Source organism: Oncorhynchus tshawytscha, linkage group LG10 (genome assembly GCF_018296145.1).
Source record: "Oncorhynchus tshawytscha isolate Ot180627B linkage group LG10, Otsh_v2.0, whole genome shotgun sequence".
NCBI classification, from domain to species: Eukaryota; Metazoa; Chordata; class Actinopteri; order Salmoniformes; family Salmonidae; genus Oncorhynchus; species Oncorhynchus tshawytscha.
The window spans coordinates 45,627,136-45,653,576 of NC_056438.1; the positions used below are offsets into that span (position 1 = coordinate 45,627,136).

At 42.0% G+C, this 26,441-nt stretch overlaps 1 protein-coding gene across 3 annotated transcripts; it reads right to left on the reverse strand.

The window, feature by feature from the left end:
- Positions 1–5,921: 5,921 nt before the first annotated feature.
- nsun4 (NOP2/Sun RNA methyltransferase 4) lies at positions 5,922–26,441 on the reverse strand. Of its 3 annotated transcripts, XM_042328615.1 has the most exons (7): positions 26,172–26,308; positions 23,887–23,945; positions 13,425–13,810; positions 13,138–13,292; positions 12,828–12,988; positions 6,587–6,711; positions 5,922–6,370 (listed from the first exon to the last, which is right to left on the reverse strand). In XM_042328615.1, exons 2-7 carry the CDS (start codon positions 23,905–23,907, stop codon positions 6,094–6,096), a joined length of 1,125 nt encoding a protein of 374 aa, XP_042184549.1. In that variant the 5' UTR covers positions 23,908–23,945; positions 26,172–26,308; the 3' UTR covers positions 5,922–6,093. The 3 variants fall into 3 exon arrangements, with proteins under 3 accessions (XP_042184549.1, XP_024291042.1, XP_024291040.1); XM_024435274.2 differs by lacking the exons at positions 23,887–23,945; positions 26,172–26,308 and adding an exon at positions 26,420–26,441 and having other exon boundaries at positions 5,923–6,370; XM_024435272.2 differs by lacking the exon at positions 23,887–23,945 and having other exon boundaries at positions 5,923–6,370; positions 26,172–26,317.

Below are 26,441 nucleotides of genomic sequence, written 5' to 3' on the forward strand. Positions count from 1 at the left end.
GCCCAACGGGGATTGATGTGGTGTAGATTGAAATGCCGTAGGGTCAAATGTTCAGCCCTTGATGCAGGATAAGGTGTTCTTCTCTATAACATCCAGAGGAAAGTCTGCACATTGCCCAAATAGCCTACCTCCCAATCCCAAACAATATCCCTGGACATCAATCTAAAAATGTATCTAGGTGGAATAAACCTCTATACCATAGCACACTGGATCATTGAGTTGAGATCTCCTCTCATCATCAGTAACACAAACAGGACTCTTATCCAGTCAAAATGTTGTTCCGAGGTCTTTTTCATTTCGTATCGGTGGTCCTAAAGGAGGGTCAAATCACAAAACATAAAGTTGACCATCATGCAGAGCTGGTTCAAACAGGACAAGTGCGTACATACTGCCTGTTTGGAGTGATTTGGGTTCTGCTTTATTTTACAGTCCTGGTCCACATCACTAAGGATCTATCATGATCCATACACACCAACACAGTTGTGAAGAGGGCATGACAACACCTCTTCCACCTCAGGAGGCTGAAAAGACTTGACATGGGCCCTCATATCTCTCCCCCCCCCCACACAATTTTTATTTTTTTGACAGCTGCACCAACGAGCGCATCTTGACTGGCTGCATCACCGCTTGGCATGGCAACTGCTTGGCTTCCGACTGCAGGGCATTACAGTGGGTAGTGCTTAGGGCCAAGTACATCACTGGGGCCGAGCTCCCGGCCATCCAGGACCTCTAGACCAGGCGGTGTCAGAGGAAGGCCCGAATAATTGTCAAAAGACTCCAGCCACCCAAGACAAACTGTTCTCTCTGCTACCACACGGCAAGCGGTATCGATGCACCAAGTCTGGAACCAAGAGGACTCTGAACAGCTTCTACCCCCAAGCCATAAAACTGCAAAATAGTTAGTTAAATAGATACTGTAGCTTCACAGACTATCTGCATTGACCATTTTTGGACTCATCACACACTCTGCTGCTACTGTTTATCAATGGTCACTTCATTCCTAGTTATATGTACATGCACTATACATGCTTGTGTGTGTGTGTGTGTGTGTGTGTGTGTATGTGGACACCCCTTCAAAATGAGTGGATTTGGCTATTTCAGTCACACCCGTTGCTGACAGGTCTCAAAATAAAATCGAGCACATAGCCATGCAATGTCCATAGGCAGACATTGGCAGTAGAATGACCTTAATGAAGGTGACTTTCAACGTACCACCGTCATAGGATGCCACCTTTCCAACAAGTCAGTTCGTCAAATTTCTGCCCTTCTAGAGCTGCCCCAGTCAACCGTAAGTGCTTTTATTGGGAAGTGGAAACATCTAGGAGCAACAACAGCTTACCCGCGAAGTGGTCGGCCACACAAGCGCACAAAACGTAGCACGTAAAAATCATCTGTCCTCAGTTGCAACACTCACTACCGAGTTCTAAACTGCCTCTGGAAGCAACGTCAGTACAATAAATGTTTGTCGGGAGCTTCATTAAATGGGTTTCTGTGACCGAGCAGCCGCACACAAGCCTAAGATCACAATGCACGTGGAAACGCATTCTCTGGAGTGATTAAATCACACTTCACCATCTGGCAGTCCGACGGACAAATCTGGGTTTGGCGGATGCCAGGAGTACACTACCTGTCCAAATGCATAGTGCCAACTGTAAAGTTTGGTGGATGAGGAATAATGGTCTGGGGCTGTTTTCCATGGGTCAGGCTAGTTTCCTTAGTTCCAGTGAAGGGAAATCTTAATGCTACAGCATATAATGACATTCTAGACAATTATGTGCTTCCAACTTTATGGCAACAGTTTTGGGAAGGCCCTTTACAAAGCAAGGTCCATACACAAATGGTTTGTAGAGATCGGTGTGGAAGAACTTGACCGGCCTGCACAGAGCCCTGACCTCAACACCATCGAACATCTTTGGGACGCCAACTGCGAGCCAGGCCTAATCGCCCAACATAATGCTCTTGTGGCTGAATGGAAGAAAGCCTTCCCAGAAGACTGGAGGCTGTTATAGCAGCAAAGGAGGACCAACTCCATATCAACGCCCATGATTTTGGAATGAGATGTTCGATGAGCAGGTGTCCACATACACTACATGACCAAAAGTATCTCTATCAATTACCTCGTACCTATGCACATCGACTTGGTAATGGTACCTCACGTGCAAGTTCTCATTACTCATTGTGTATTTAATATTACTTTTATTATTAAAGGTTATTACTTTTCTAATATTTCTCTATTTTCATTCTCTCTGCATTGTTGGTAAGGGCCTGTAAGTATGTCCACACCTGTTGTTTACAAAGCATGTGACAAATAACATTTGATTTGTATACTTACATATTTACCAAATAGCTACACATTGCTTTCTTTGCTACTGAAGGAAATAATTTAAGCTGTTGATATCAAAGCTGAAACATTTAAGGGCCGACAACATTCAAGAATAATTTAACAAGTAGCCGATAGTGGGAAGACTGTTGATGCAGCTGAACTTGCAGATTGCTGATTCCTTCAGAAAAAAAGGATGTTTGCCAGAAACGTTATTTTCGAGAAGAAAAATGCACCCTGGCTCTTTAATTTTTCTGACACGGCCTCGGCAGCGAGCCCTCCTGCACAAAAATCCCAGTGTATTCAATCAGTGTTTTTTTCTCACCCGCCTCTGTGGTTCTCTTAAAGGTTTTAACCACGCAGAGAATGAAAAGTGCGAACGTAAGAAACCCAGGCCCATTGAGGTGACAGGCTCTGCCAGAATATGATCCTAATCCTGTTTCCAGCATTCTTTTAGCCCGCTGGCATCGCAATTTAGCCACATATTCTCTGAGCTGTCAACCCAGGGAAATCCCTCTAATAGCGCATTGCCCAGATACACATCAAAGTGCTCCTGGAAACCACCGGGAGCTTAGTGACACACACACACACACACACACAACTCTGATGTTCAACAGGCTTTCAAACATTGAAGCATTAAAAGTTTGAAGACTACCCATCCTTGTACTATGAATCTTTCAAGCAAGACCGTGCTCAGAATAAATGCATCACCTTTCCACATGTTTGTTGAGGAGAAAGTTCCTGAAAGAAAAGAGAGGGGGGAAGAGACAAGATCTAGAAACAGAGGACAAAGAGAAAGAGTGATGGCCAGAAGAGGACAACAGGTGGTTGAACTCTGCAGCCCGGGACACGCTTCTTTAGTTCCACTTGATCTCCCTTTCTATTCTTGCCCCCTTTTAAAACTTTTTTTTAAAACACTCTCCCTGCAATCTCGTCCCAGGCTAATCCTTTTAGAGAGAGGAAAAACCCCTCTTTTCTAGTGGCCTGGCCAAGGCCAGTGGACGCAGTGCATCGCCTGTCCCTGAGATGCTATCAGGCAGGAACACTTGCACATCACATACTCCCAAAAGTATCACGCACTACACAATCATTTTGATATTGCTCTGATTTTCCATCGAATCCTTGCGTAGCCTACCGTAGTGTACACATTTGTATCGTCAGTTAATAACGTGACAGCTTTTTTCGACGACAATAAAAAGACAAGGTCGTGTTGGGAAGATGCCTTCTCTTGCCTCAGGAAGGTAAGTGTTGGGATAGTTTTGGCAATTCATCCAACATTTACCGTAGAGCCTGAGAGAGATCAGTCAAGTCAGTTGATACCTAATAAAGCTTTTTGAAAAAAGTGGAATGACAAAGTAGTGCGAAGGGGAGGCCATGAGTAGTGTTTGAGCGCTGTGACGTGTTGGTTTCCTGCTGGGCCCACTATCCACGGTGCATCTGGAACAAAGACTCTTACCCTCTGGTGAGATCCTCTCACTCACAGCGGACAGGGCCGGACGTCTGATCCTCGCCTGTGGGCCTAGACACCCAGCAGAAGCATCTACATGAACACATAGATATGTGATCCTGCGACCAAGGCCAATCACAACGGGTTTTTTTTTTGGGGGGGGGGAGTGCGTTTGCCGTGACGTCCATTCTGAGGGTTATATAAACTACATAGCTGATTAACCAGGCCTATATCCCAAAGGTTTCTGCTCCACTCTAAACCACAATCGTTCACCCCAAACTGTTATTACATTGTGTGCTGGTATCATACCACATCATATGCTGTCTTCTGTGGACATAAAACTCCCAACACTCATTCACTTATCTTGGTTTTACTCTAAATCTTCCCCTCGGTCTCTCTCACTCACTCCCCCACTCTCATAAACAGAAACACACACAGAGAAACCTCATGATATAGACCAGTGTTTCCCAACCCTGGTCCTCCAGTACCCCCTAACAGTACACATTTACATTGTAGCCCTGGCCAAACACACCTCATTCAACTCATTGAGGGCTTGATGATGAGTTGACAAGTTGAATGAATGTGTGCTTGTCCAGGGCTACGATAAAAATGTGATCTGTTAGGGGGTACTGGAGGACCAGCGTTGGGAACCACTGATGTAGTCTACCTCTCCCTGACACATAGGCCTACAGCAAAGGAACACCATTGGCTAATTCAATAATGAACGGCCCAGTAGAAAGAGAAGGGGGGAGAAGAGAGGAGTAACTCATCCCTAATAGTCTTTCATCCCCTGAGTGTTAAAACATGTAAATTTATGTAAAAACCCATAGGAAACACATATTTACAATACGTTTAGGTAATCACAAGATGCGGGAGCGGCGTCCTGGGCCGCCGACGGAAGCAGTCAATACAGAAATAGTTTTTATGTCTCATTAATTCCCTTTGCATTCGCCGATACATCCTCTGTTACCGCGGTAATACAGTAATCACTCACAATCGGCCAGTGAAATTATCTGCACTCATCTGTGGAATAAAAAGGCGAAGGGGAAAAGGAGGTGAGATCCCATTTTGGCATCGCTCTTGCGTCCTTAATGTTCATCTGGGAGCCGCCGAGCAAACAGCCTCTCCTCTCCCTCGGTGGCGCCGCACGCGAGCCGCTTAATGGCAGCGGGAAGTCGATGACACTCGGCGGCGCTCGCTCGTTAGCCGTGCGCACACCTCGTTCATGCTACATTGCCCGGCCAATGCAACAACAGAGAAGGTCATCGGCGGTGTGATGTGAGGAGGTACTATACCTTTGCATTCACGTTAGGTATAAGAAAGACATTGCAGGCTGCATTTAAGTGACATCAAATAGGAAAATGAGAGAATTCAACCGTTGTAACAGGCCTAGAGATTCTCAGAGCCAATGATTATTTGAGTGTTCGTTATGAAAATGTTTAGAATCTGAATGAAAATGTCCATGATGGTATTAAATGTAAACAAAATAAAAAATAAAGTTTAAACGATATGATAAAATTGTAAAGGTCACTATGGGACCACATCGAACAGACTTGAATTGTTTTTTTTGTTCTACCTCAGTGGCTGGGATTGGTTTATTTGTTCAACCTCAGTGATTGGGCATAATGACCTAGAACAGGGCTCTCCAACCCTGTTCCTGTAGAGATACCGTCCTGTAGGTGTTCGGTCAAACCCTTACCTAGCACACCTGATTGTAATAATCAGCTGGTTGATCAAATTAATCAGGTTAGTTAAAACTGGGGTTGGAGAGAAAACCTACAGGATGGTAGCTCTCTGGGAACAGGGTTCGGAGGCCTGTGCTTCCACAACGGCATTGCTTTCTCTTTTAAGGTTTAAGGCTGGGTTTCTTGTATAGCACTTTGTGACAACTGCTGATGTAAAAAGGGCTTCATAAAATCTAATTGATTGCTCTAGAACCAAATAAGCTTTCTTCTTTTCAACCATTCTATCTATAACAACAGTGGGACAGAGCAATATTTTGAGTGAAGGTTGAGTTGATCCTCATGGGTCCAGTAACTTCAACCCCTCTGTTTTTGATACAAAGAGAGCACCGACTTATATAACTGTCTAATACTGCCAACTAGAGGCCAAAAGCAGCACTGCATAAAAATGTATAAGTCCACTGAAAATTGAATGTTGAAACAGTTATACATTTGTATAGTCCATTAATCAATGTATTTATTTGCGGTGCTTCACATTAATACATAAATACGTAAAGTCAGATGTTATGACCGATTAAATCAGGTTGCCCCTGAAGAGATAAATAAAGTTGTATTGAAGGGAATTAAATTCATGTCCATCAGTTCTAGCTTAACCTCTGTAGCTTGCACATGTAGATGGGCCCAAAGTTAGCGGTGAGGTGAGGAAGGACCAGCTGTCCCAAGTGGGGGTCGGGGGCGAAGTGGAAAGTGTCCTTAAAGAGGCGTGTGATGGGTCGAAGGTCGACTACTTGTAGGCTGATGCCGTGTTCCTCCCGGGCCAGGTGCATGGCCCGCTCCACCACATACTCGTTCTGCAGCTGGGACAGGGAGCAGGTGGAGTAGAGCACCTGTCCCCCCGGACGAACCGCCTCAATACCAGCACTGGTGGAAGAGGAACAGGGAGAGATATTAACTGAAATTATTATCAGATATCATATGATCAAAATAGGACCGCCAAAATACAAAATTACCCATACATAGATGCAATGAATAGACACAATCAAAGAATGACGATATACTAACTTATATATATATATATATATATTATTTGTGATTTTATTGCTTTAACAGTAACATGATAAGTTACTGAACACTTACAGCAGGAGTTCTGTCTGCAGCTGGGGCAGCCTCTGTCTCTCCTTTGTCCTGGCCCTCTTGAAAATGTTGTTCTCATCCTCCATGACAGAGTGTCTGTCTGTGGTGCAGGGAACATCAACAAGGACCTGGAGAGAAAAAGGACATCAGTCTAACAAACCTTAGAGCCCTGTAGAATTGGGATAAGCTAATAGCAGTAGGGCGAGTCCATGGTAATGGAGACTCTCGATTTTTTTCCTTAAACTCTTAAATATCAGCTCCGAATTAAAATTCAACAACCTCTGCAGAAAGAATGGGGTGTCAGCTATGACATGACACCTTGACTGGAACTACAGTAAGTGAAGTGGATCAACACCCAGTAACAGAATTGCAGTAACAGAATTTCATCATGTGTCCCTGATCTGTACTACACAAAAATACATAATTATGGATACGAATGTCATTCTCTTCATGGTGATGTATGCTAAATAGGTACACAAAAAGGCAGAAATATGCAATATCCTCCTTTGCATATTTGGGTAATATTCAACACACTGGCTATTATTTTAATGAGGTCCACCGCAAACAAGACCACATTTGTTGGTCTGGACAAAATCTGAACCAATCATAGACGTCAATGTTTCACAAATTTGGACATCAAAAGTACAGCACAGAGTTCAGTCCATTATAGTGTACTCAACTCTAGTGTGCTCTACTGTGTACTTTACTGAACTCTACTGTACAGTACAGAAGTGTACTGCATACCTGGGTTCAAATACTATTTAAAAAATCTCAATAACTTTCGCATACATTCAAAGTATTGAGATATCTTGTATTCAGAAATCACACATTTGAAGGGGTGTCCACATACTTGTGTCCATATACCCAGTACCAATCACGTTTGGACACATCTACTCATTCAATGTTGTTGTTTTTTTTTTTTTTTACTATTTTCTACATTGTAGAATAATTGTCAAGACATCAAAACTATGAAATAACACATCTGGTATCATGTGGTAACCAAAAAAGTGTTAAATCAAAATATATTTTAGATTCTTCAAAGTAGCCACCCTTTGCCTTGATGACAGCTTTGCACACTCTTGGCATTCTCTCAACCAGCTTAATGAGATATGCTTGTCCAACAGTTTTGAAGGAGTTCCCACATATGCTGAGCACTTGTTGACCGCTATTCCTTCACTCTGCGGTCCAACTCATCCCAAACCATGTAAATTGGGCTGAGGTCGGGTGATTGTGGAGGCCATCTGATTCAGCACTCCATCACTCTCCTTGGTCAATTATCCCTTACACAGTCTGGAGGTGTGTTGGGTCATTGTCCTGTTGAAAAACAAATGATAGTCCCACTAATTGAAAACCAGATGGGATGGCGTATCACTGCAGAATGCTGTGGAAGCCATGCTGGTTAAGTGTTCCTTGAATTCTAAATAAATCACTGACATTGTCACCAGCAAAGCACCCCCACACCTTCTTCTCTATGCTTCATGGTGGGAACCACACATGCGGAGATAATCCGTTCACCTACTCTGCGTCACAAAGACACGGCAGCTGGAACCAAAAATCTCAAATTTGGACTCATCAGACCAAAAGAACAGATTTCCACCAGTCTAATATCCATTGTTCGTGTTTCTTGGCCCAAGCAAGTCTCTTCTTCTTATTGGTGTCCTTTAGTAGTGGTTTCTTTGCAGCAATTCAACCATGAAGGCCTGATTAATGCAGTCTCGTCTGAACAGTTGATGTTGAGATGTGTCTGTTACTTGAACTCTGAAGCATTTATATGGGCTCCAATCTGTTGTGCAATTAACCAATGAACTTATCCTCTGCAGCAGAGGTAACTCTTGGTCTTCCTGTCAACGGACCCCAATTTTTGGGGGGTTGCAATTTATATGGAGCATTCTACCGCTCGCATTCATGGAGCTAAAGAAGACACTTTGAACCAAAGCTTCTTGCAGCTGAAACACTTTGTGATGTGTTGCTTTGATATATTTTGAACCATGTATGTTTGTTTATTTAACTTGATCTCGGGTGGTGTATGCATCATATCTAGAGGTAGACCGATTATTGATTTGTCAACGCCGATACCGATTATTGGAGGACCAAAAAAGCCGATACTGATGAATCGGCCGATTTTCTAAAAATGTATTTGTAATAATGACAATTACAACAATACTGAATGAACACTTATTTTAAACTTAATATAATACACCAATAAAATCCATTTAGCCTCAAATAAATAATGAAACATGTTCCCAATTTGGTTTAAATAATGCAAAAAGAAGTGTTGGAGAAGAAAGTAAAAGTGCAATATGTGCCATGTAAAAAACATTTAAGTTCCCTGCTCAGAACATGAGAACATATGAAAGTTGGTGGTTCCTTTTAACATGAGACTTCAATATTCAAGGTAAGAGGTTTTAGGTTGTAGTTAATGTAATATTTATAGGACTATTTCTCTCTATAGCATTTGTATTTCATTAACCTTTGACTATTGGATGTACTTATAGGCACTTTAGTATTGCCAGTGTAACAGTATAGCTTCCGTCCCTCTCCTCGCCCCTACCTGGGCTCGAACCAGGAACACATCGACAACAGCCACACTCAAAGCAGCGTTACCTATCGCTCCACAAAAGCAGAGGCCCTTGGGGAACAACTACTCCAATTCTCAGAGCGAGTGACATCACCGATTGAAACGCTATTAGCGCGCACCCCGCTAACTAGCTAGCCATTTCACATCGGTTACACCAGCCATTAGGCTGATAGGCTTGAAGTCATAAACAGCGCTGTGCTTGCGAAGAGCTGCAGGCAAAACGCACGAAAGTGCTGTTTGAATGAATGCTTACAAGCCTGCTGCTGCCTACCATCGCTCAGTCAGACTGCTCTATCAAATCATAGACTTAATTATAACATAATAACACACAGAAATACGAGCCTTTGGTCATTAATATGGTCGAATCCGGAAACTATCATTTCGAAAACAAAATACAGAACCATTCTGTATTTTATCTAATGGGTGGCAACCCTAAGTCTAAATATTGCTGTTACATTGTACAACCTTCAATGTTATGTCATAATTACATAATATTTTGGCAAATTAGTTCGCAATGAGCCAGGCTGCCCAAACTGTTGCATATACCCTGACTCTGCGTGCAATGAACGCAAGAGAAGTGACAATTTCACCTGGTTAATATTGCCTGCTAACCTGGATTTCTTTTAGTGAAATATGCAGGTTTAAAAATATATACTCCTGTGTATTGATTTTAGGAAAGGCATTGGTGTTTATGGTTAGGTACAGTCGTGCAACGATTGTGCTTTTTTCACAAATACGCTTTTGTTAAATCATCCCCCAGCGTTGCATCGATTATATGCAACGCAGGACACGCTAGATAAACTCCTAATATCATCAACCATGTGTAGTTAACTAGTGATTATGATTGATTGAAGTGTAATGCTAGCTAGCAACTTACCTTGGCTTCTTCTGCATTTGCTTCACAGGCAGGCTCCTCGTGGAGTGCAATGTAATCAGGTGATTAGAGCGCTGGACTAGTTAACCGTAAGGTTGCAAGATTGAATCCCAGAGCTGACAAGGTAAAAATCTGTCGTTCTGCCCCTGAACAAGGCAGTTAACCCACTGTTCCTAGGCAGTCATTGAAAATAAGAATGTGTTCTTAACTGACTTGCCTAGTTAAATAAAGGTGTAAAAATAATAAATAAATTAAAATAAAAAACTACAAAAATCGGCGTCCAAAATGCCGATTTCCGATTGTTATGAAAACTTGAAATCGGCCCTAATTAAATCGGCCATTCCTATTAATCGGTCGACCTCTAATCATATCTGCTAGAGCAGGGCCAGGGTCTTGCCCCCTGGGGCGGTACAGACGTCCAGCACAGAGTGTCCTTCCTGGACATCCAAGGTCATGTTTGCTGACAATTATTATACTAAATAAACGTTTGATAAAAAAAGAAGATCGGTTCAGATTGGGTGGACCCAATCTGAACCAACCATGGACGTCTATGTTTGGGTCAAATTAAGGCCAGCACGGACAGTAAAAAAAACACGTCTATGGAAGTTGCAATCAAGGCCAAGCCGCCTTGACCAAATTTCAACGTCCAGTGCGCAGTGGGTGAAAATGCTGATTTACAATAGATGGAAAGAGAAGGGGCTCATGCATATGTGTGAGAGAGATTGTCCAGACTATTTTCACACTTGCTTTGACCACCATATGAGAGAAAGAAAAGTTATGAGCTGAACATAACAGTATGCCAGTGGAAGGGAGAACTGTAGCAGGTTACACAACTGGTTTGTGACTACTTTCATTTCCCATTGTAGTCAATTCAATTGCAGTAATTCCATGAGTGATTTTTCTTTTAACAATGTGGTAACATAATTGAGTTTTAATCACTTAATAAATCAAACAAAATTGATATCAGTAAAACATGAACTAATTGGTAGGTCTACCTTTATGTGTTACTTCTGTGAACTTTCAATATCACGAGGAAGATAAATTAGAAAATATCTTAAATGAATTTCATGGCACAGGGTAATGTTTCTTTAACTTACAAGGCAAATCATTTCTCCGAAACTACACTGAACAAAAATCAATAATTTTTATTTAATTTAAAAAAGGTTTGTATCTGGTGTGACCACCATTTGCCTCATGCAGCGGGACACATCTCCTTCACATAAAGTTGATCAGGCTGTTGATTGTGGGCTGTGGAATGTTGTCCCACACCCCTTCAATGACTGTGTGAAGTTACTGGATATTGGCGTGAACTGAAACACGTACACGTCGATCCAGAGAATCCCAAACATGCTCAATGGGTGACATGTCTGACGAGTATGCAGGTCATTTTCAACTTCCAGGAATTGTGTACAGATCCTTGCAACATGGGACGGTGCATTATCATGCTGAAACATGAGGTGATGGCGGTGGATGAACGGCACGATAATGGGCACGATAATGGGCCTCAGGATCTCATCCACGGTATCTCTGTGCATTCAAATTGCCATAGATAAAATGCAATTGTGTTTTTTTGTCAGTAGCTTATGCCTGCCCATAGCATAAATCCATTCTGTTCACAACCTTGACATTAGCAAATCGCTCGCCCACACGACGCTATACAAGCTGTCTGCCATCTGCCTGGATCAGTTGAAACCGGGATTCATCCATGAAGAGCACACTTCTCCAGTGTGCCAGTGGCCATCAAAGGTGAGCATTTGCCCACTGAAGTCGGTTACAACGACGAACTGCAGTCAGGTCAAGACCCTGGTGAGGACAACAAGCATGCAGATGAGCATCCCTGAGACGGTATGACAGTTTCTGCAGAAAATCTTGGGTTGTGAAAACCCACAATTTCATCAGCTGTCCGGGTGGCTGGTCTCAGACGATCCCGATGGGGAAGAAGCCAGGTGTGGAGGTCCTGCCGTGGTGACACGTGGTCTGCGGTTGTGAGGCCGGGTTGGACGTACTGCAAAATGCTCTAAAACGACGGAGGGGGATTATGGTAGATAAATTAACTAAATTCTCTGGCAACAGCTCCGGTGGACATTCCTTCAGACAGCATGCCAATTGCACTCTCCCTCTCCCTCTGTGGCATTGTGTTGTGTGACAAATCTTCACATTTTAGAGTGGCCTTTTATTCTCCCCAGCACAAGACAAACCTGTGCAATGATCACGCCGTTTCATCAGCTTCTTGATATGCCACACCTGTCAGGTGGATGGATTATCTTGGAAAAAGAGAAATGCTCACTAACAGGGATGTACATTTTTTTTGCGAAAAAACATTTAGAGAAATAAGCATTTTGCGCATAGGTAAAATTTTTGGGATCTTTCATTTCAGCTCATTAAACACGGAATCAACACTTTACATGTTGCGTTTATATTTTTGTTCAGTGTAAATATAAGTGTTGATATTAGTTGGCAGGGGTCTTTACTCCAACATTACGGCGTTTTAAACCTTTTCAGAACTTTTCTGGTAGATGTTTTCCAAGACCCCATTTCCATCTATTTGCCCAGAAATCAAAGCCTTAGAATATTCCTAATATTTAGGATAGAAAATAGTTTAAAATGTATATATAGCTTAATTTCACAAATGTATACATCATAGTTCATGGGTCCTTTTAATGGAAAGGCCCAATAATGTCTTACATTTTAAAATATTTTATAAAAGCAACAAATGTTGGTCAAATAATCTCAGTACTTACATTCTGAATTTTTTATAAAACCAAGTAATGTGAAATAATCTCAGTACTTACTCTGTCAAAGGTGTCCCTTTCGATTTCTCCCCATTTCCTGCCGTCAAAGGAAGTAATGCGCATTCTTTCTTCTGTCAACAGCTCTTTCGGTACGTAGCTGTTGAGGACCCGCTGGAGGCGGTAGGTACGAGACACTGAGATGTCATTGACACACAGAAATCCTGAAAAACCCATGTTATTACAAATAAATACCAGATCAATGCAAACTTAAATAGAACTGTAAAAAAAAAGGAAAAAAAAGCTTTACCAGTCTGTGAATTAGATAGAACTTCAACAATGTGTATGCATCATATCTGCTAGACCGTCTTACGGATGGCCTGTGTCTGGAGCAGGGCCAGGGTCTTGCCCCCTGGGGCGGCACAGACGTCCAGCACAGAGTGTCCTTCCTGGACATCCAGGGCCAGGGCAGGCAAAATGGACGCCGCATCCATGAGGTAGTACCCAAGCATCCCATACAAGTCGGGTCTAGGAGGAGAATGGGAATTTAAAAATCATACAACTTGGCAATCAAACAATATCACAATATAAAACAGACTGAAGCCCAGATTTCATCCTTTTCTTCTCGTGTGTCTGTAAAAGAAGCGACGCAAATCTCACCTAGAAGGCTTGAATCTGGAGATATCTCCCCCGGGGAAAACAAAGCACTTGATATTGGTGCGGAGGCGAGGAGGAGCCAGATCTTGAATGACACCAACAGACTCGAGGGTTGAAGGGTTATCGTGGAGAGGAAATCCAGGAGCATGCAGCCTCTCCAGAGCTCCTACACCAACTGGTTGGCAGACAAAGTCTCTACATCCTTGGGACTGCAGGTCTGCGATGACCCCTTCTGTGGTGGAGAAATTGTTTACCAGGGCCCCGTACTTCTGCTCACAAAGCATGCTGACGCGGACAGAGGGCCACTGCTCTCCCAGCTGTAAGCTGTAGGTGGCATCAAAGTTCTGTAGGGCCAGGTTTGTGGCAGGGTACTTGGGCTGAGAGCCAGCCTGTTGAAAGAGGATTTGGAAGAATTTAGAAAAATTGCGCTCGTCTTGTGCCATTGTCTACCAACCGGTGCATATTTTTATTTTATGGTGGCTGGCAACCAAAAAAGGTTAAGTGCATCCTTCCTTTATCCATCCCTTGAAGTAATCATTGATTAGACATGGTTGGACACGTGATCACTAGGGCTCCTCCACCACATAGCTTTCACCTGCCCACTCATTCCTAATTAGGGATAAGTCTACGAGGGAGGAAGCAAGGAGGGCCAAGCACTTCAGCACATTATTAGCTGGAAGCGTCACAGAGAAACGCAGATAAAAACCAAAGCTGCTATAACGATATTGGAAACCATCTCATTATCAAGCATCTTAGCGAAGAGATCCTCCGGCTGTTAGCTCGGCTGCGAGAATAGGAAAACCTGCTTTCTCATTTTTAAATGCCTCCTACAAGGAAAGCTGTCTGAGTCGGGCAGTGTTGACCTGTCCCAATCAAACGGACAGATGTGAAGCTCAACTCTGGGGCCCATGGGAGACTGGACACTCGCAAGGCGTAGGAGATCACGAAGGCAGTCTGGGCACCCATCTATTCGAGAAGATCCAATCCAGCTATCAAACTGCTTTACCCTGCCTGAGACAGACCTACCAGCCCCAGGAGTCAGCACGGATCCTGGGTGTATACCAATAGCCAGCAGGCACCCACAGCCACCAGGTCATTTCCCCATCAGATTCCATCATGACCACCATCATGGGCAGCTTGATGGTGACCCAGGATCCCGGTTCTGGCCAAATACTCCAATATTGACACTGTCACTTACGTAGGTTTTAACAACTTTCATTTTAGGTGATCTGAGGTAGGACTACATTTGTTTTTTAAAGACCCTCGCTAGCACAGGGAAGAGAATACTTTTCTCTGGCCCCCTCCCGTGCTACCAGAAGGGTTCAGAATGTTTCAGCCGACTCTTTGTCCTAAACAAGTAACCAAAGAAACTTTGCAATGACAGGAGTCTCTTTTTGTGACAACTTTGATTTGCCGTGGGAGCAACCAGCTCTTTTTAAAAGAGATGGGATTCACCCTAGCCGCCGGGGTTCCAGGATTATTTCCAGCAACATCGCAAACTATTTTAGACTGACAGACCGGGTCTGGTAATTCTCCAGTTCTCCCTGTCAGAATAAGCAACAGAGGACTTGGAAACAACATCAACTCCTATAGAAATGGCACTATGGTTATTGACAGTAACCTTATGTTCCTTTAACTCCGCCTTCTAGCGAATTTATTCAAACTGTCATCTACCATTCTGATAGATTGGGTTCCTGAGTGGCGCAGTGGTCTAAGGCACTGCATCTCAGTGCAAGAGGTGTCACTGCAGTACCTGGTTTGAATCCAGGCTGCATCACATCCGGTTGTGATTGGGAGTCCCATAGGGCGGCGCATAATTGGCCCAGTGTCGGCCAGGGTAGGCCATAAATTGTCTAGTTTTACTAGATCCTCTTTCTCGTGAATGACTTCATTACTGAGCGCAAAGTTGATTGCATGTTTCTCATTGAAATGTGGTCATCTTCAGACTGTGGTGCCGCGCTGGACTCCAACTTTTCATAGGGCTCCTGAGTTTTACTTATTTCACCTTTATTTAACCAGGTAGGCTAGTTGAGAACAAGATCTCATTTGCGACTGCGACCTGGCCAAGATAAAGCGTAGCAATTCGACACATACAACAACACAGAGTTACACATGGAATAAACAAAACATACAGTCAATAATACAGTAGAACAAAAGAAAACAAAAAGTCCATATACAGTGAGTGCAAATGAGGTAAGTTAAGGAAATAAATAGGTCATGGTGGCAAAGTAATTACAATATAGCAATTAAACACTGGAATGGTAGATTGGCAGAAGATGAATGTGCAGGTAGAGATACTGGGGTGCAAAGGAGCTAAATAAATAAATACCCGTATGGGGATGAGGTAGGTAGATAGCCCATCTGTAAACAGCCCATCTATGAACAGGTGCAGTGATCTGTAAGCTGCTCTGACAGCTGGTGCTGAAAGCTAGTGAGGGAGATGTGAGTCTTCAGCTTCAGCTTGAGTGGTGCAGTGGTCTAAGACACTGCATCTCAGTGCTAGAGGTGTCACTACAGACACCCTGGTTCGAATCGAGACTGTATCACAACTGGCCATGATTGGCGCACAATTGGCCCAGCGTAGGCCGTCATTGTAAATAAGAACTTTTTCTTAACTGACTTGCCTTGTTGAACAAAAAAATCATACTCTATCAGAAAATTCTCTCAGCTCTAAGGACATTGAATTTGGCGACTTTGGGTCTTTTGAGCATCATGCTATACTGTTTAAATGTCAGCCACCAGCGCTGGACAAACCCTGCATACGCCACCAAAGCACTGCCCCACTTTTTTTTTATTGATATTTCTGAACTATTGTCTACTGTCCTTGAGAACTATGATAAAATCATTGTGTTGGGTGATTTTAATATTCATGTTGACCAAGTGACTGACTCTAAGGCCATTGAATTTATGAATCTTTTGAGCTCTATAGACTTTATTCAACATGTTACTGGGCCCATCCATAACCGCAGCCATACTCTGGACCTGATTATTACCAAGGGGCTTTCTATTGACATATCCTCTATTGTTGATGTTGCTTTATCTGATCACCACTGTGCATTTTTTACTACCTTGATGCCCATAGCACAGGGTAATAATGAATGCATTAAGAAATGCTATCTTACCTCTGAAGTTGCTACAGATTTGATTGAGTTTATGAACAATACTCCAAAACCTAGTCTGCTTTCCTTGTGATGATTTAGTTGATAACTTGAATAGCAAATTAAAGACAACCATTGATTCCATAGCTCCAGTAAAGTTGAAAAGGGCCACGTAAGAAAAAAGGGACCAATATTTCACATGTTGGGTTTGTATTTTGGTTACCCCTTGGCAGTGTTATCAGAAAGCACAGCATTGATTTTCACTGCTACGCAGACAATACACAACTTTCCCTTTGTGTCACCAGAGGATTTTTAGCTCCACGGATAAATTATTAGACTGTATTAATGATTTAAAATACTTGGATGGCTCAACTTCCTCAAGCTAAATCAAGACAAAACTGAGGTACGCATTCTTAGAACTAGTGACGCACCGATATGACATTTTTGGCCGATACTCAATATTTTCCTTGCCAAAACAAAAGAACGATACCAATAACCGATAAATATAATTTTAGCGGCCTTTTAAGCATTCTAGTACAGTTAAATAGTTAGCACACACACACGGACGCAGCAGTCTAAGGCACTGCATCTCAGTGCAAGAGGCGTCACTAGAGTCCCTGGTTAGAATCCAGGCTGTATCACATCCGGCAGTGATTGGGAGTCCCATAATGCGGCGCACAATTGGCCCAGCGTTGTCCGTCATTGTAAATAAGAATTTGTTCTTAACTGACTTGTCTAGTTAAATAAAGGTTAATTTGTTGGCATTTACATGTCCCGATTACCATTACCAGTAAAACATAATCAAAAACCTGTTTCTTTCACTTACTTGCTGTGCTGCTTCGTTCATTTGTTCAGTATTTTCATTCTCAACCAGGATTTCTATGGAACGCCGTTTGGATCATTGCATGTCAAAAAAGATACGTCAAATAGCACTATTTGATGTGTCAAATAACACAACATCTGTTTCAGTAGCTATAGTTAGCTAGCTAACTATATAGCTAGGTGCCATCATCTAAAATAACCCTAATTTATAAGACAGTTCTCATTTGATTAATGGTGGTCGGACCCATCTATGTGAAGCTAGCCACAATAAGGATTATCCTTTAAAATAAAAGTATAGCATAATTCTAATATTTGTATTAATTTGCATTACTGTCAATGACAATTTTATTTTGAAGGCAAAGCGCAAATTCCACTATTGTGCCTAATCCTTACTGTGGCTAGCTTCAAAACACATAACCCGGTGCGGTCGAGCCTCACTAGCCAGATGAAGCTAGCTGGCTGCTTATAACTTTAGGTTTGGGCAACAGAGTTAAGTTGCTGACTAGCTATTTATTTTCATGAACTGAAGTTCAATTTCAATAGGTGAACAACAAGTGGCAACCTAGCTAAAAACTTTCTCACAAGGATTCCTAAATCATTGCTAAGAATAATGAAAATGACTGCAGGTTCCACTGGTCATTGTTTTCAGGCTGATTGTATTGGTGCTAGCTAGGTACCAAGCTAAAGCTTGCTAACCCAGAAGTTGCGGTCGAACAAATAATGCTTTATTACCAACGCGGTATTGTAAACACATCGTTTGTGGCCGGTGTTTGCAGACTTTTTTTGTACAGCATTGACAGTGCTACTATCTCTGACACGCAGACCCAAACGGCGTTCCATAGTATGCATGTTGTGAAGCTAATAGCAGTGACGCCAACACTGTGTAACTCCAGTAGGGAAACATTTAAAAAAATAGCACACTTCGTAGTGTGTACTGGTGCACAACCAGTCGGCGAAAGCCAACATCACCCACGACAGAGAACGGTTTATTGTCAATGGCAATGAATTCCATTTTCTTGGCTTTAATGGATTTCGCCTTTGAGTTGTGTCGCTGAAATTTTGCTACACTTTCAAATGACTGCTTGATCCACACGGCAGACATGGGCTAGTTTAACTTCTTGGATATAGGGGGCGCTCTTTTAATTTATGGATAAAAAAACGTGCCCGTTTTAAGCGCAATATTTTGTCACGAAAAGATGCTCGACTATGCATATAAGTGGCAGCTTTGGAAAGAAAACACTCTAAGGTTTCCAAAACTGCAAAGATATCATCTGTGAGTGCCACAGAACCCATGCTACAGGCGAAACCAAGATGAAACTTCAACCAGGAAATGGGCAGAATTTTTGAAGCTCTGTTTTCCATTGTCTCCTTATATGGCTGTGAATGCGCCGGGAATGAGCCTGCCCTTTCTATCGTTTCTCCAAGGTGTCTGCAGCATTGTGACATATTTGTAGGCATATCATTGGAAGATTGGCCATAAGAGACTACATTTACCAGGGGTCCGCCCGGTGTCCTTTGTCTAAATTGGTGCGTAATCTACAAGCTGCACGCAGTCATCCAGTGATTGAGAGGACAGAGGAGGCTTTCAACGAACGATATATCATGAAGAGATATGTGAAAAACACCTTGAGGATTGATTCTAAACAACGTTTACCATGTTTCAGTCGATATTATGGAGTTAATTTGGAAAAAGTTTGGCGTTTTGAAGACTGAATTTTCGTTTTTTTTTTTTGTGTAGCCAAACGTGACGCACCAAACGGAGCAATTTCTCCTAAACAAATAATCTTTCAGGAAAAACTGAGCATTTGCTATCTAACTGAGAGTCTCCTCATTGAAAACATCTGAAGTTCTTCAAAGGTAATGATTTTATTTGAATGATTTTCTGGTTTTTGTGAAAATGTTGTCTGCTGATGCTAATGCTAAATGCTACGCTAGCCGCGCTAGCTGTTACACAAATGCTTATTTTGCAATGGTTGAGAAGCATATTTTGAAAATCTGAGATGACAGTGTTGTTAACAAAAGGCTAAGCTTGAGAGCTAGCATATTCATTTCATTTCATTTGCGACTTTCATGAATAGTTAACGTTGCGTTATGGTAATGAGCTTGAGGCTGTATTCACGATCCCGGATCCGGGATGGGGAGAGAATAAGACCACACACAGTAAGTGTATCCCTAGTTAGAACTAGTGTATCCCTAATTAGAACCAAAGCACAGAGAGAACCTGGCCGCACATTTTTATTTGCGGGCAACAAAGATAAAACATCAGGTTAAAACCTATTATTTTAGATCCTGAACTCAATTTTAAACCACGCATTAGGAATGTAAACAAAATATATTTTTACCCCCTGAGGAACATTGCCACGGTGCTGCCCTTTCTTTCTCAGACTGATACAGAGAAACTCATCCATGCTTTTATTACAAGCATGCTTGACTACTGTAATGCTCTCCTGTCTGGTCTAACTAAGGAAGCCATTGGTCAACTGCAAAACATACAGAATGCTGCAGCACGGGTACTGACCAAGACCAGATGGAGAGCACAAATTACACCCGTTTTAAGGTCTCTGCACCAGCTGCCTGTGAGTTAAGATTCTTCTATTAGTTTTTAAAATAATCCACAATTGTGCACCCCAATGGTTCAATTCGATTCCAGGCTGAATCACAACCAGCTGTGATTGGCAGTCCCAAAGGGCGGAGTACAATAGGCCCAGCGTCGTCCGTGTTTGGCTGCCTACCCCGGCCAAACCCTTTGTAAATAAGAATTTGTTCTTAACTCACTTGCCTAGTTAAATAAAGGTTAAAAAATAAATAAAAAGGCTAGGACCAAGAGACATAGAGAGGCAGCCTTTAGTTATGCCCCCAGCCTCTGGAATAGCCTGCCAGAGAACCTGAGGTGTCCCACAAGTGTGGACATATTTAAAGGAGATCTTAAAACATCTTTTAAGCTTTGCTTTTCCTTTGTGTTTTTTAGTCATTCCATTTTTGTTATTTTGTTTTTAACCCGCTTATGTTTGTGTAGTAAATAATTGTTTTTATTTTCATAGTTTTCCCCCCCAGTGAAGCACATTGTGTTACATTCCATGTCTGAAATGTGCTGTAGAAATAAAACTTGGTTTGATGAACTGGAAACTAACATTTCCAAGATACTTTTTACTGAATCAAGAACGAAGAAAGTATCGCCAAGAACAGGTTAGTTCAAATCTATGTCGGTGGTTTGTATGGGGCTTTCCTGTAACACCCAGTAATAAATATTTGGTGAAATCACATTGTACGCCAGATAACGTAAACTCACTCACTTTTATACATTGCCTTGGTCCATACAATTGACCTTATTTTATCGCCCCCAAAAAGGTAATACTTCCAGATCAACTGTAATGTTAATACCATTGTAAAGCACAATTTCTCCCCTTTCCAACAAAATAAATGACGAGACCTTCATGATGACCGTTTCTGCATAATTCAACAAGGCAATGAGCTCCGTCGGGTCTTTTTAAAAATGGCAGGTGGGGAAGCTAAACTAATGCGTGATAGTGAGAAGGAGAGATGTGTGGGAAAACTGCCTTTTTTCACTCGATCTGTCCAATTTATCACCTTATCGCCTCTAAAATTTAAATAAAACACTATAAAGAGTTTATATAATGTGTCATTACATACCTATTTGAAGGTTTGTGTCAAATTTAAAATCGGGCTTTTAGGGCGTTCTAAAGTGATCGTCAGAGGTAAACATTGTCTTTTGAGAGTCATGATCGCGTACAGTGACGACGCAAAAAAATGACTAGGTATCCCCCTTACCCCCGTCCATTTCTTGTTTTTAAAGGATGAGAGAAGTGCTACACCTGGTGGAGAGAGATTGTAAGACAGAAAGTCGCTTTATGCGTGCTATACGTTACGACATGACACGTCACGATGTAACGGAGGGCCCGTTTTTTCAACTTTTTCCCAATGCTTTAGAACCATTACCATGTCGATCAACGCTTGAATAGAAACCTAGTTCACATCCCCGATTTTGAAGTCAACACAGTCCCATTAGTTTTCTTTATTGCCTTGTTTGAATGTTACGGTTGCGCACTTTTTTACGGAATGGGGTGAGTTTACGTTAATCTGTAGCTAAAGTCCTGCATGTGCGCAAGCAATTGAATCTGAAGAGGCTTACTGGGGTCTTCAGCAATTAGCACTCCCCTAAACATAGGTGCAGTCATTTGTGAGATGAAGAAATGCACCTGCTGCAGCAGACCTACATTTTGAGAAGGTTAATAATAGCTAGGTACCTTCGTTGTTTTCATCTAAATTTCACCTGCATATCTTCAGTTACTGCTTGCTGTTGCCAGTCAAGAGTTAGCTAGCTGCTAACCCATTCAAACACCAACTACCGTTAGCATCTTCTGGCTGGGGGAGTTTTGTTACGAGCCCCCACGCTCACTCTGAACGTTAAAACACATCGCTTGAGGTAGGGTTAAGAAATGCATCTTTCATATCAGTAAGGAATCATTTTCAAAAAACAAAGGATAAATTACTACACACTTTTTATAGTGTAAGTGTTCCCACACTGTCATATCGCCATGTTACAGCGCTTGTTTGCGTAAAACAGATGGAAGACATAGGTTAAGGTCCAAACTAGAGGTCGACCGATTAATCGGAATGACCGATTAATTAGGGCCGATTTCAAGTTTTCATAACAATCGGTACCGTAATTTCCGGACTATAAGCCGCTACTTTATTCCCACGCTTTGAACCTCGCGGTTTATACAATGACGCGACTAATTTATGGATTTTTCCCACTTTCACAAGATTCATGCCGCCAAAAAACTGAGCACCGTCACATAATGTGACGTAAATCGAGCGCGCCCAAACTTCCCATCATTCTGATTACGGTAGTAATTTTGTCACCCTCATCATGGCAAAGACACGGAGAAATGCATATGATGCAGCTTTCAAGTTGAAGGCGATCGATCTGGCTGTTGGAAAAGGAAATAGAGCAGCTGCACGGGAGCTTGGCCTTAATGAGTCGATGATAAGATGTTGGAAACAGCAGCGTGAGGAACTGACTCAGTGCAAAAAGACAACAAAAGCTTTCAGAGGGAAGAAAAGCAGATGGCCCAAATTATTTGCAGCCACTCGACATCAGTGTAAATCGTGCATTTAAGGTGGCGCTCCTTGTTCAGTGGGAGGCTTGGATGACAAGTGGGGAGAAATCCTTCACTAAAACGGGCCGCATGCGAAGAGCAACTTATGGTCAAGTCTGCCAGTGGGTCCTGACAGCGTGGAGCATTGTCAAAAAATCCACTATCATCAACGGGTTTCGAAAGGCTGGACTGCTGCGTGTTGAAGGGGCAGCATGAGCTCAGCGGGGTATTTGCCTCCGGATGAAAGTGACGAGAGCGACAATGAAAACGATCCAACATCGGATGAAGCAAATCTGAGGCTATTCAACTCCGACACCGAAGGAGATGACTTCAGTGGTTTCAGTGCACAGGAGGAGGAAGATAGTGACCAAGTTCATTTGTTTCAATGTACCGGTAGGCACCTGCGGCTTATAGACATGTGCGGCTTATTTATGTACAAAATACATATTTTTTAATAATTCAGTGGGTGCGGTTTATATTCAGGTACGCTTAATAGTCCGGCAATTACGGTATTTTTGGACACCGATTTTGCCTATTTTTTTTTTTTTTTTTAATATATTCTTTTTTACACCTTTATTTAATCGTTATTTAACTAGGCAAGTCAGTTAAGAACACATTCTTATTTTCAATGACTGCTTAGGAACAGTGGGTTAACTGCCTCCTTCAGGGGCAGAACGACAGATTTTCACCTTGTCAGCTCGGGGGATCCAATCTTGCAACCTTACAGTTAACTAGTCCAACGCAATAACAATCTGCCTCTTGTTGCACTCCACAAGGAGACTGCCTGTTACACAAATACAGTAAGCCAAGGTAAGTTGCCCGCTAGCATTAAACTTATCTTATAAAAAACAATCAATCAATCATAATCACTAGTTAACTACACATGGTTGATGATTATTACTAGATATTATCTAGCTTGTCCTGTGTTGCGTATAATCTGACTGAGCATACAAGCATACAAGTATTTAAGTATCTGACTGAGCAGTGGTAGGCAGAAGCAGGCGCGTAAACATTAATTCAAACAGCACTTTAGTGCGTTTTGCCAGCAGCACTTTGTTGTGCGTCAAGCATCGCGCCGTTTATGACTTCAAGCCTATCAACTCCCAAGATGAGGCTAATGTAATCGAAGTGAAATGGCTGGCTAGTTAGCGCGCGCTAATAGCATTTCAAACATCACTCGCTCTGAGCCTGTGGTTGTTTCCCTTGCTCTGCATGGGTAACGCTGCTTCGAGGGTGGCTGTTGTCGTTGTGTTTCTGGTTCGAGCCCAGGGAGGAGCGAGGAGAGGGACGGAAGCTATACTGTTACACTGGCAATACTAAAGTGCCTATAAGAACATCCAATAGTCAAAGGTTAATGAAATACAAATGGTATAGAGGGAAATAGTCCTATAATTCCTATAATAACTACAACCTAAAACTTCTTACCTGGGAATATTGAAGACTCATGTTAAAAGGAACCACCAGCTTTCATATGTTCTCCTGTTCTGAGCAAGGAACTTAAATGTTAGCTTTCTTACATGGCACATATTGCACTTTTACTTTCTTCTCCAACACTTTGTTTTTGCATTATTTAAACCAAATTGAACATGTTTCATTATTTATTTGAGGCTAAATTGATTTTATTGATGTATTATATTAAGTTAAAATAAGTGTTCATTCAGTATTGTTGGAATTGTCATTATTACAAAAAAAACCCCACAAAAATATTTTAAAAATCGGCCGATTAATCGGTATCTGCTTTTTTGGGCCTCCAATAATCGGCATTGGCGTTGAAAAATCATAATCGGTCGACCTCTAGTCCAAACACTTAAAAAGACACCCCCTATCCCCTCAAATTAAGTGGACACTTCTGATGACGTCTGACTAGTACACACATCCAGGGCAAGGGAGGAAGGAGTGATTTTTAAAATGGACCACCCTTAGCTGGAAATTTGTCACTCGTTCATCCCGTGATGATTGTGTTTTCAGCCACCAGTAGCTTGTGGGTGCTTTATATGTGATACAGTCAATAATGTATTCTTATAAATATATAATTATTAATATACGCCTACTGTATGATAGCTAGCTAACTAATATTAGCCTGCCTAGCTTGAACTTCTGAAGGAAAATGTTTTATTTCTACAATTTCCAAAAGATAAACAAACATTTACTTTTTATGAGACTTTTGTGCCGTCATGTACATTAGTAGCACAATTTCTAACTTATTTTAATGTATTTTTACTTACACTTGTATGTTGACTTCTCTATTGATGTTGTTTTTAAGTTCTCACAGACTTTTCTTAGCGGATGTACAATTGTCAGGAATTGAATTATGGGGAGTTTCAGGCCCCGGAGAGAACATAATTGTGCACTCGCAAAGCCGACCAGAAACGAGGGCAGAGGGGCTTACGTTGTAAACTTCCCTTGCTTGGCTAATCATTTGGACCGCCCTCCAAGATGGCGACGGGGATTCCCCCAAGGGCATAAGGCAAGCGTAAGTGGACGAGGGTGTGTCTTTTAAGTGTTTGGACCGTACTATAGTCTTTGGCCATTTGCCGAAATATCAGACTGTTACCATGGTTACTCCATGGCTTTGAGTCTGAAAGAAGTCGCTTTAAAAAAATACGAGTCTCTACAAGCCAGAATGTTGAGTAAAATTATTTGAGGTTACTTTACAGGTTCTACATGCTGTGGGTCCTTTTGGAGGTAGGTGGAGATAGGGTATCCACAGAAAAGTGTTGTTTACCTGACATTTTGAGCACCAGTAGGTTCTGTCAGTTATATTTTCAATCTCGGCTCATTGAATAATATGTAAACGAAGTAGACAACCAAATCACTTTTCGGCGTAATTAGCTGGAAGTGTTTGCCTTTTGATCTGTGGTTCAGTTAGGCCATATTGTGCAAGTGTTTGTCACGTGTAAATTGCAACATAATTGAAAATAAATAAACAGAAGTACAAATCGATATAACGTTAGACTAGTGTACTGAAAATCAGGTTAATAACACTACTTGGTGGATAGTCTCAATTTTCGAGCAGCAGAAGGACAAACCGCAGACAACCGGTAGAGAGAGTTTAAAAGTAATTAAGTCAACATTCTGGCGTGTAAGGAACAGTTACACAATTTTGCACACAAATGTCTTGGTCTGTTTTTTGCTTTTTCCAATATGCTGTGTGTTGTAGTCACGACAGACCAAGATATAAAGTTAGGCAAACTTTACTATGCATGTTGTAAACCAGCACATGAATAAGGTAAGTAACCATTGGTTTCTGTTTCCTGTGTAACATCAATATTGCTACATATACGTCAATTAACTGTGCATTACTGCCTGATTAATCAGACTAGGCAGCCACTTGGGATAATTAGCCATTTAAGCGTGCTCTGAACATATGCGTAAGCCCATAACGGTGGAGGAAGTGTAGTTTGACAACTGGAAGCACACGCAGCTCATTGATCTGTGCAAAACTGCAACAGTACATATCTTTTAATTTTAAAGATGATTTTTTTGCGGATATGAAAGATATGGGGCATATCAGCATGTTTAGCAAGCGATGATTAACGTTTCTAAACGTTAAAACAAAGAATAGGAAATGAAGTTCACACGCAGCCAACCTTGGCCTGGTCGAAGCTAAACGCTGATAAGGGTTTTCGAGCGTTAGCTAACCGCCAACTTTAGTCAACGACTGGTTGTCGATTGTTCCAATTATTGTTAGCTAACTACGTCGTACGTACCCATTTGGCTTTCACGCGATTCCGTCGGGGTGTCAGGCACCGTAAATCTTTAATTTTTCGAAGCAATATTCTCGTGTCCATGAGCGCCGCCATGTTGGTGTACGACACCCTTTCCAGTCCGTCTTTCCATCTGACAGAAAAGGTTCCCCCTAAAGGACACACTCTTCACACCACTTCGATAGAAAGTGCTTTTCGTAGCAGATTTGGAATGCATTTTCGCAAACTCTAACTCATACTTTTTTGCTTACCTCAACCGAAGTCACATAACCT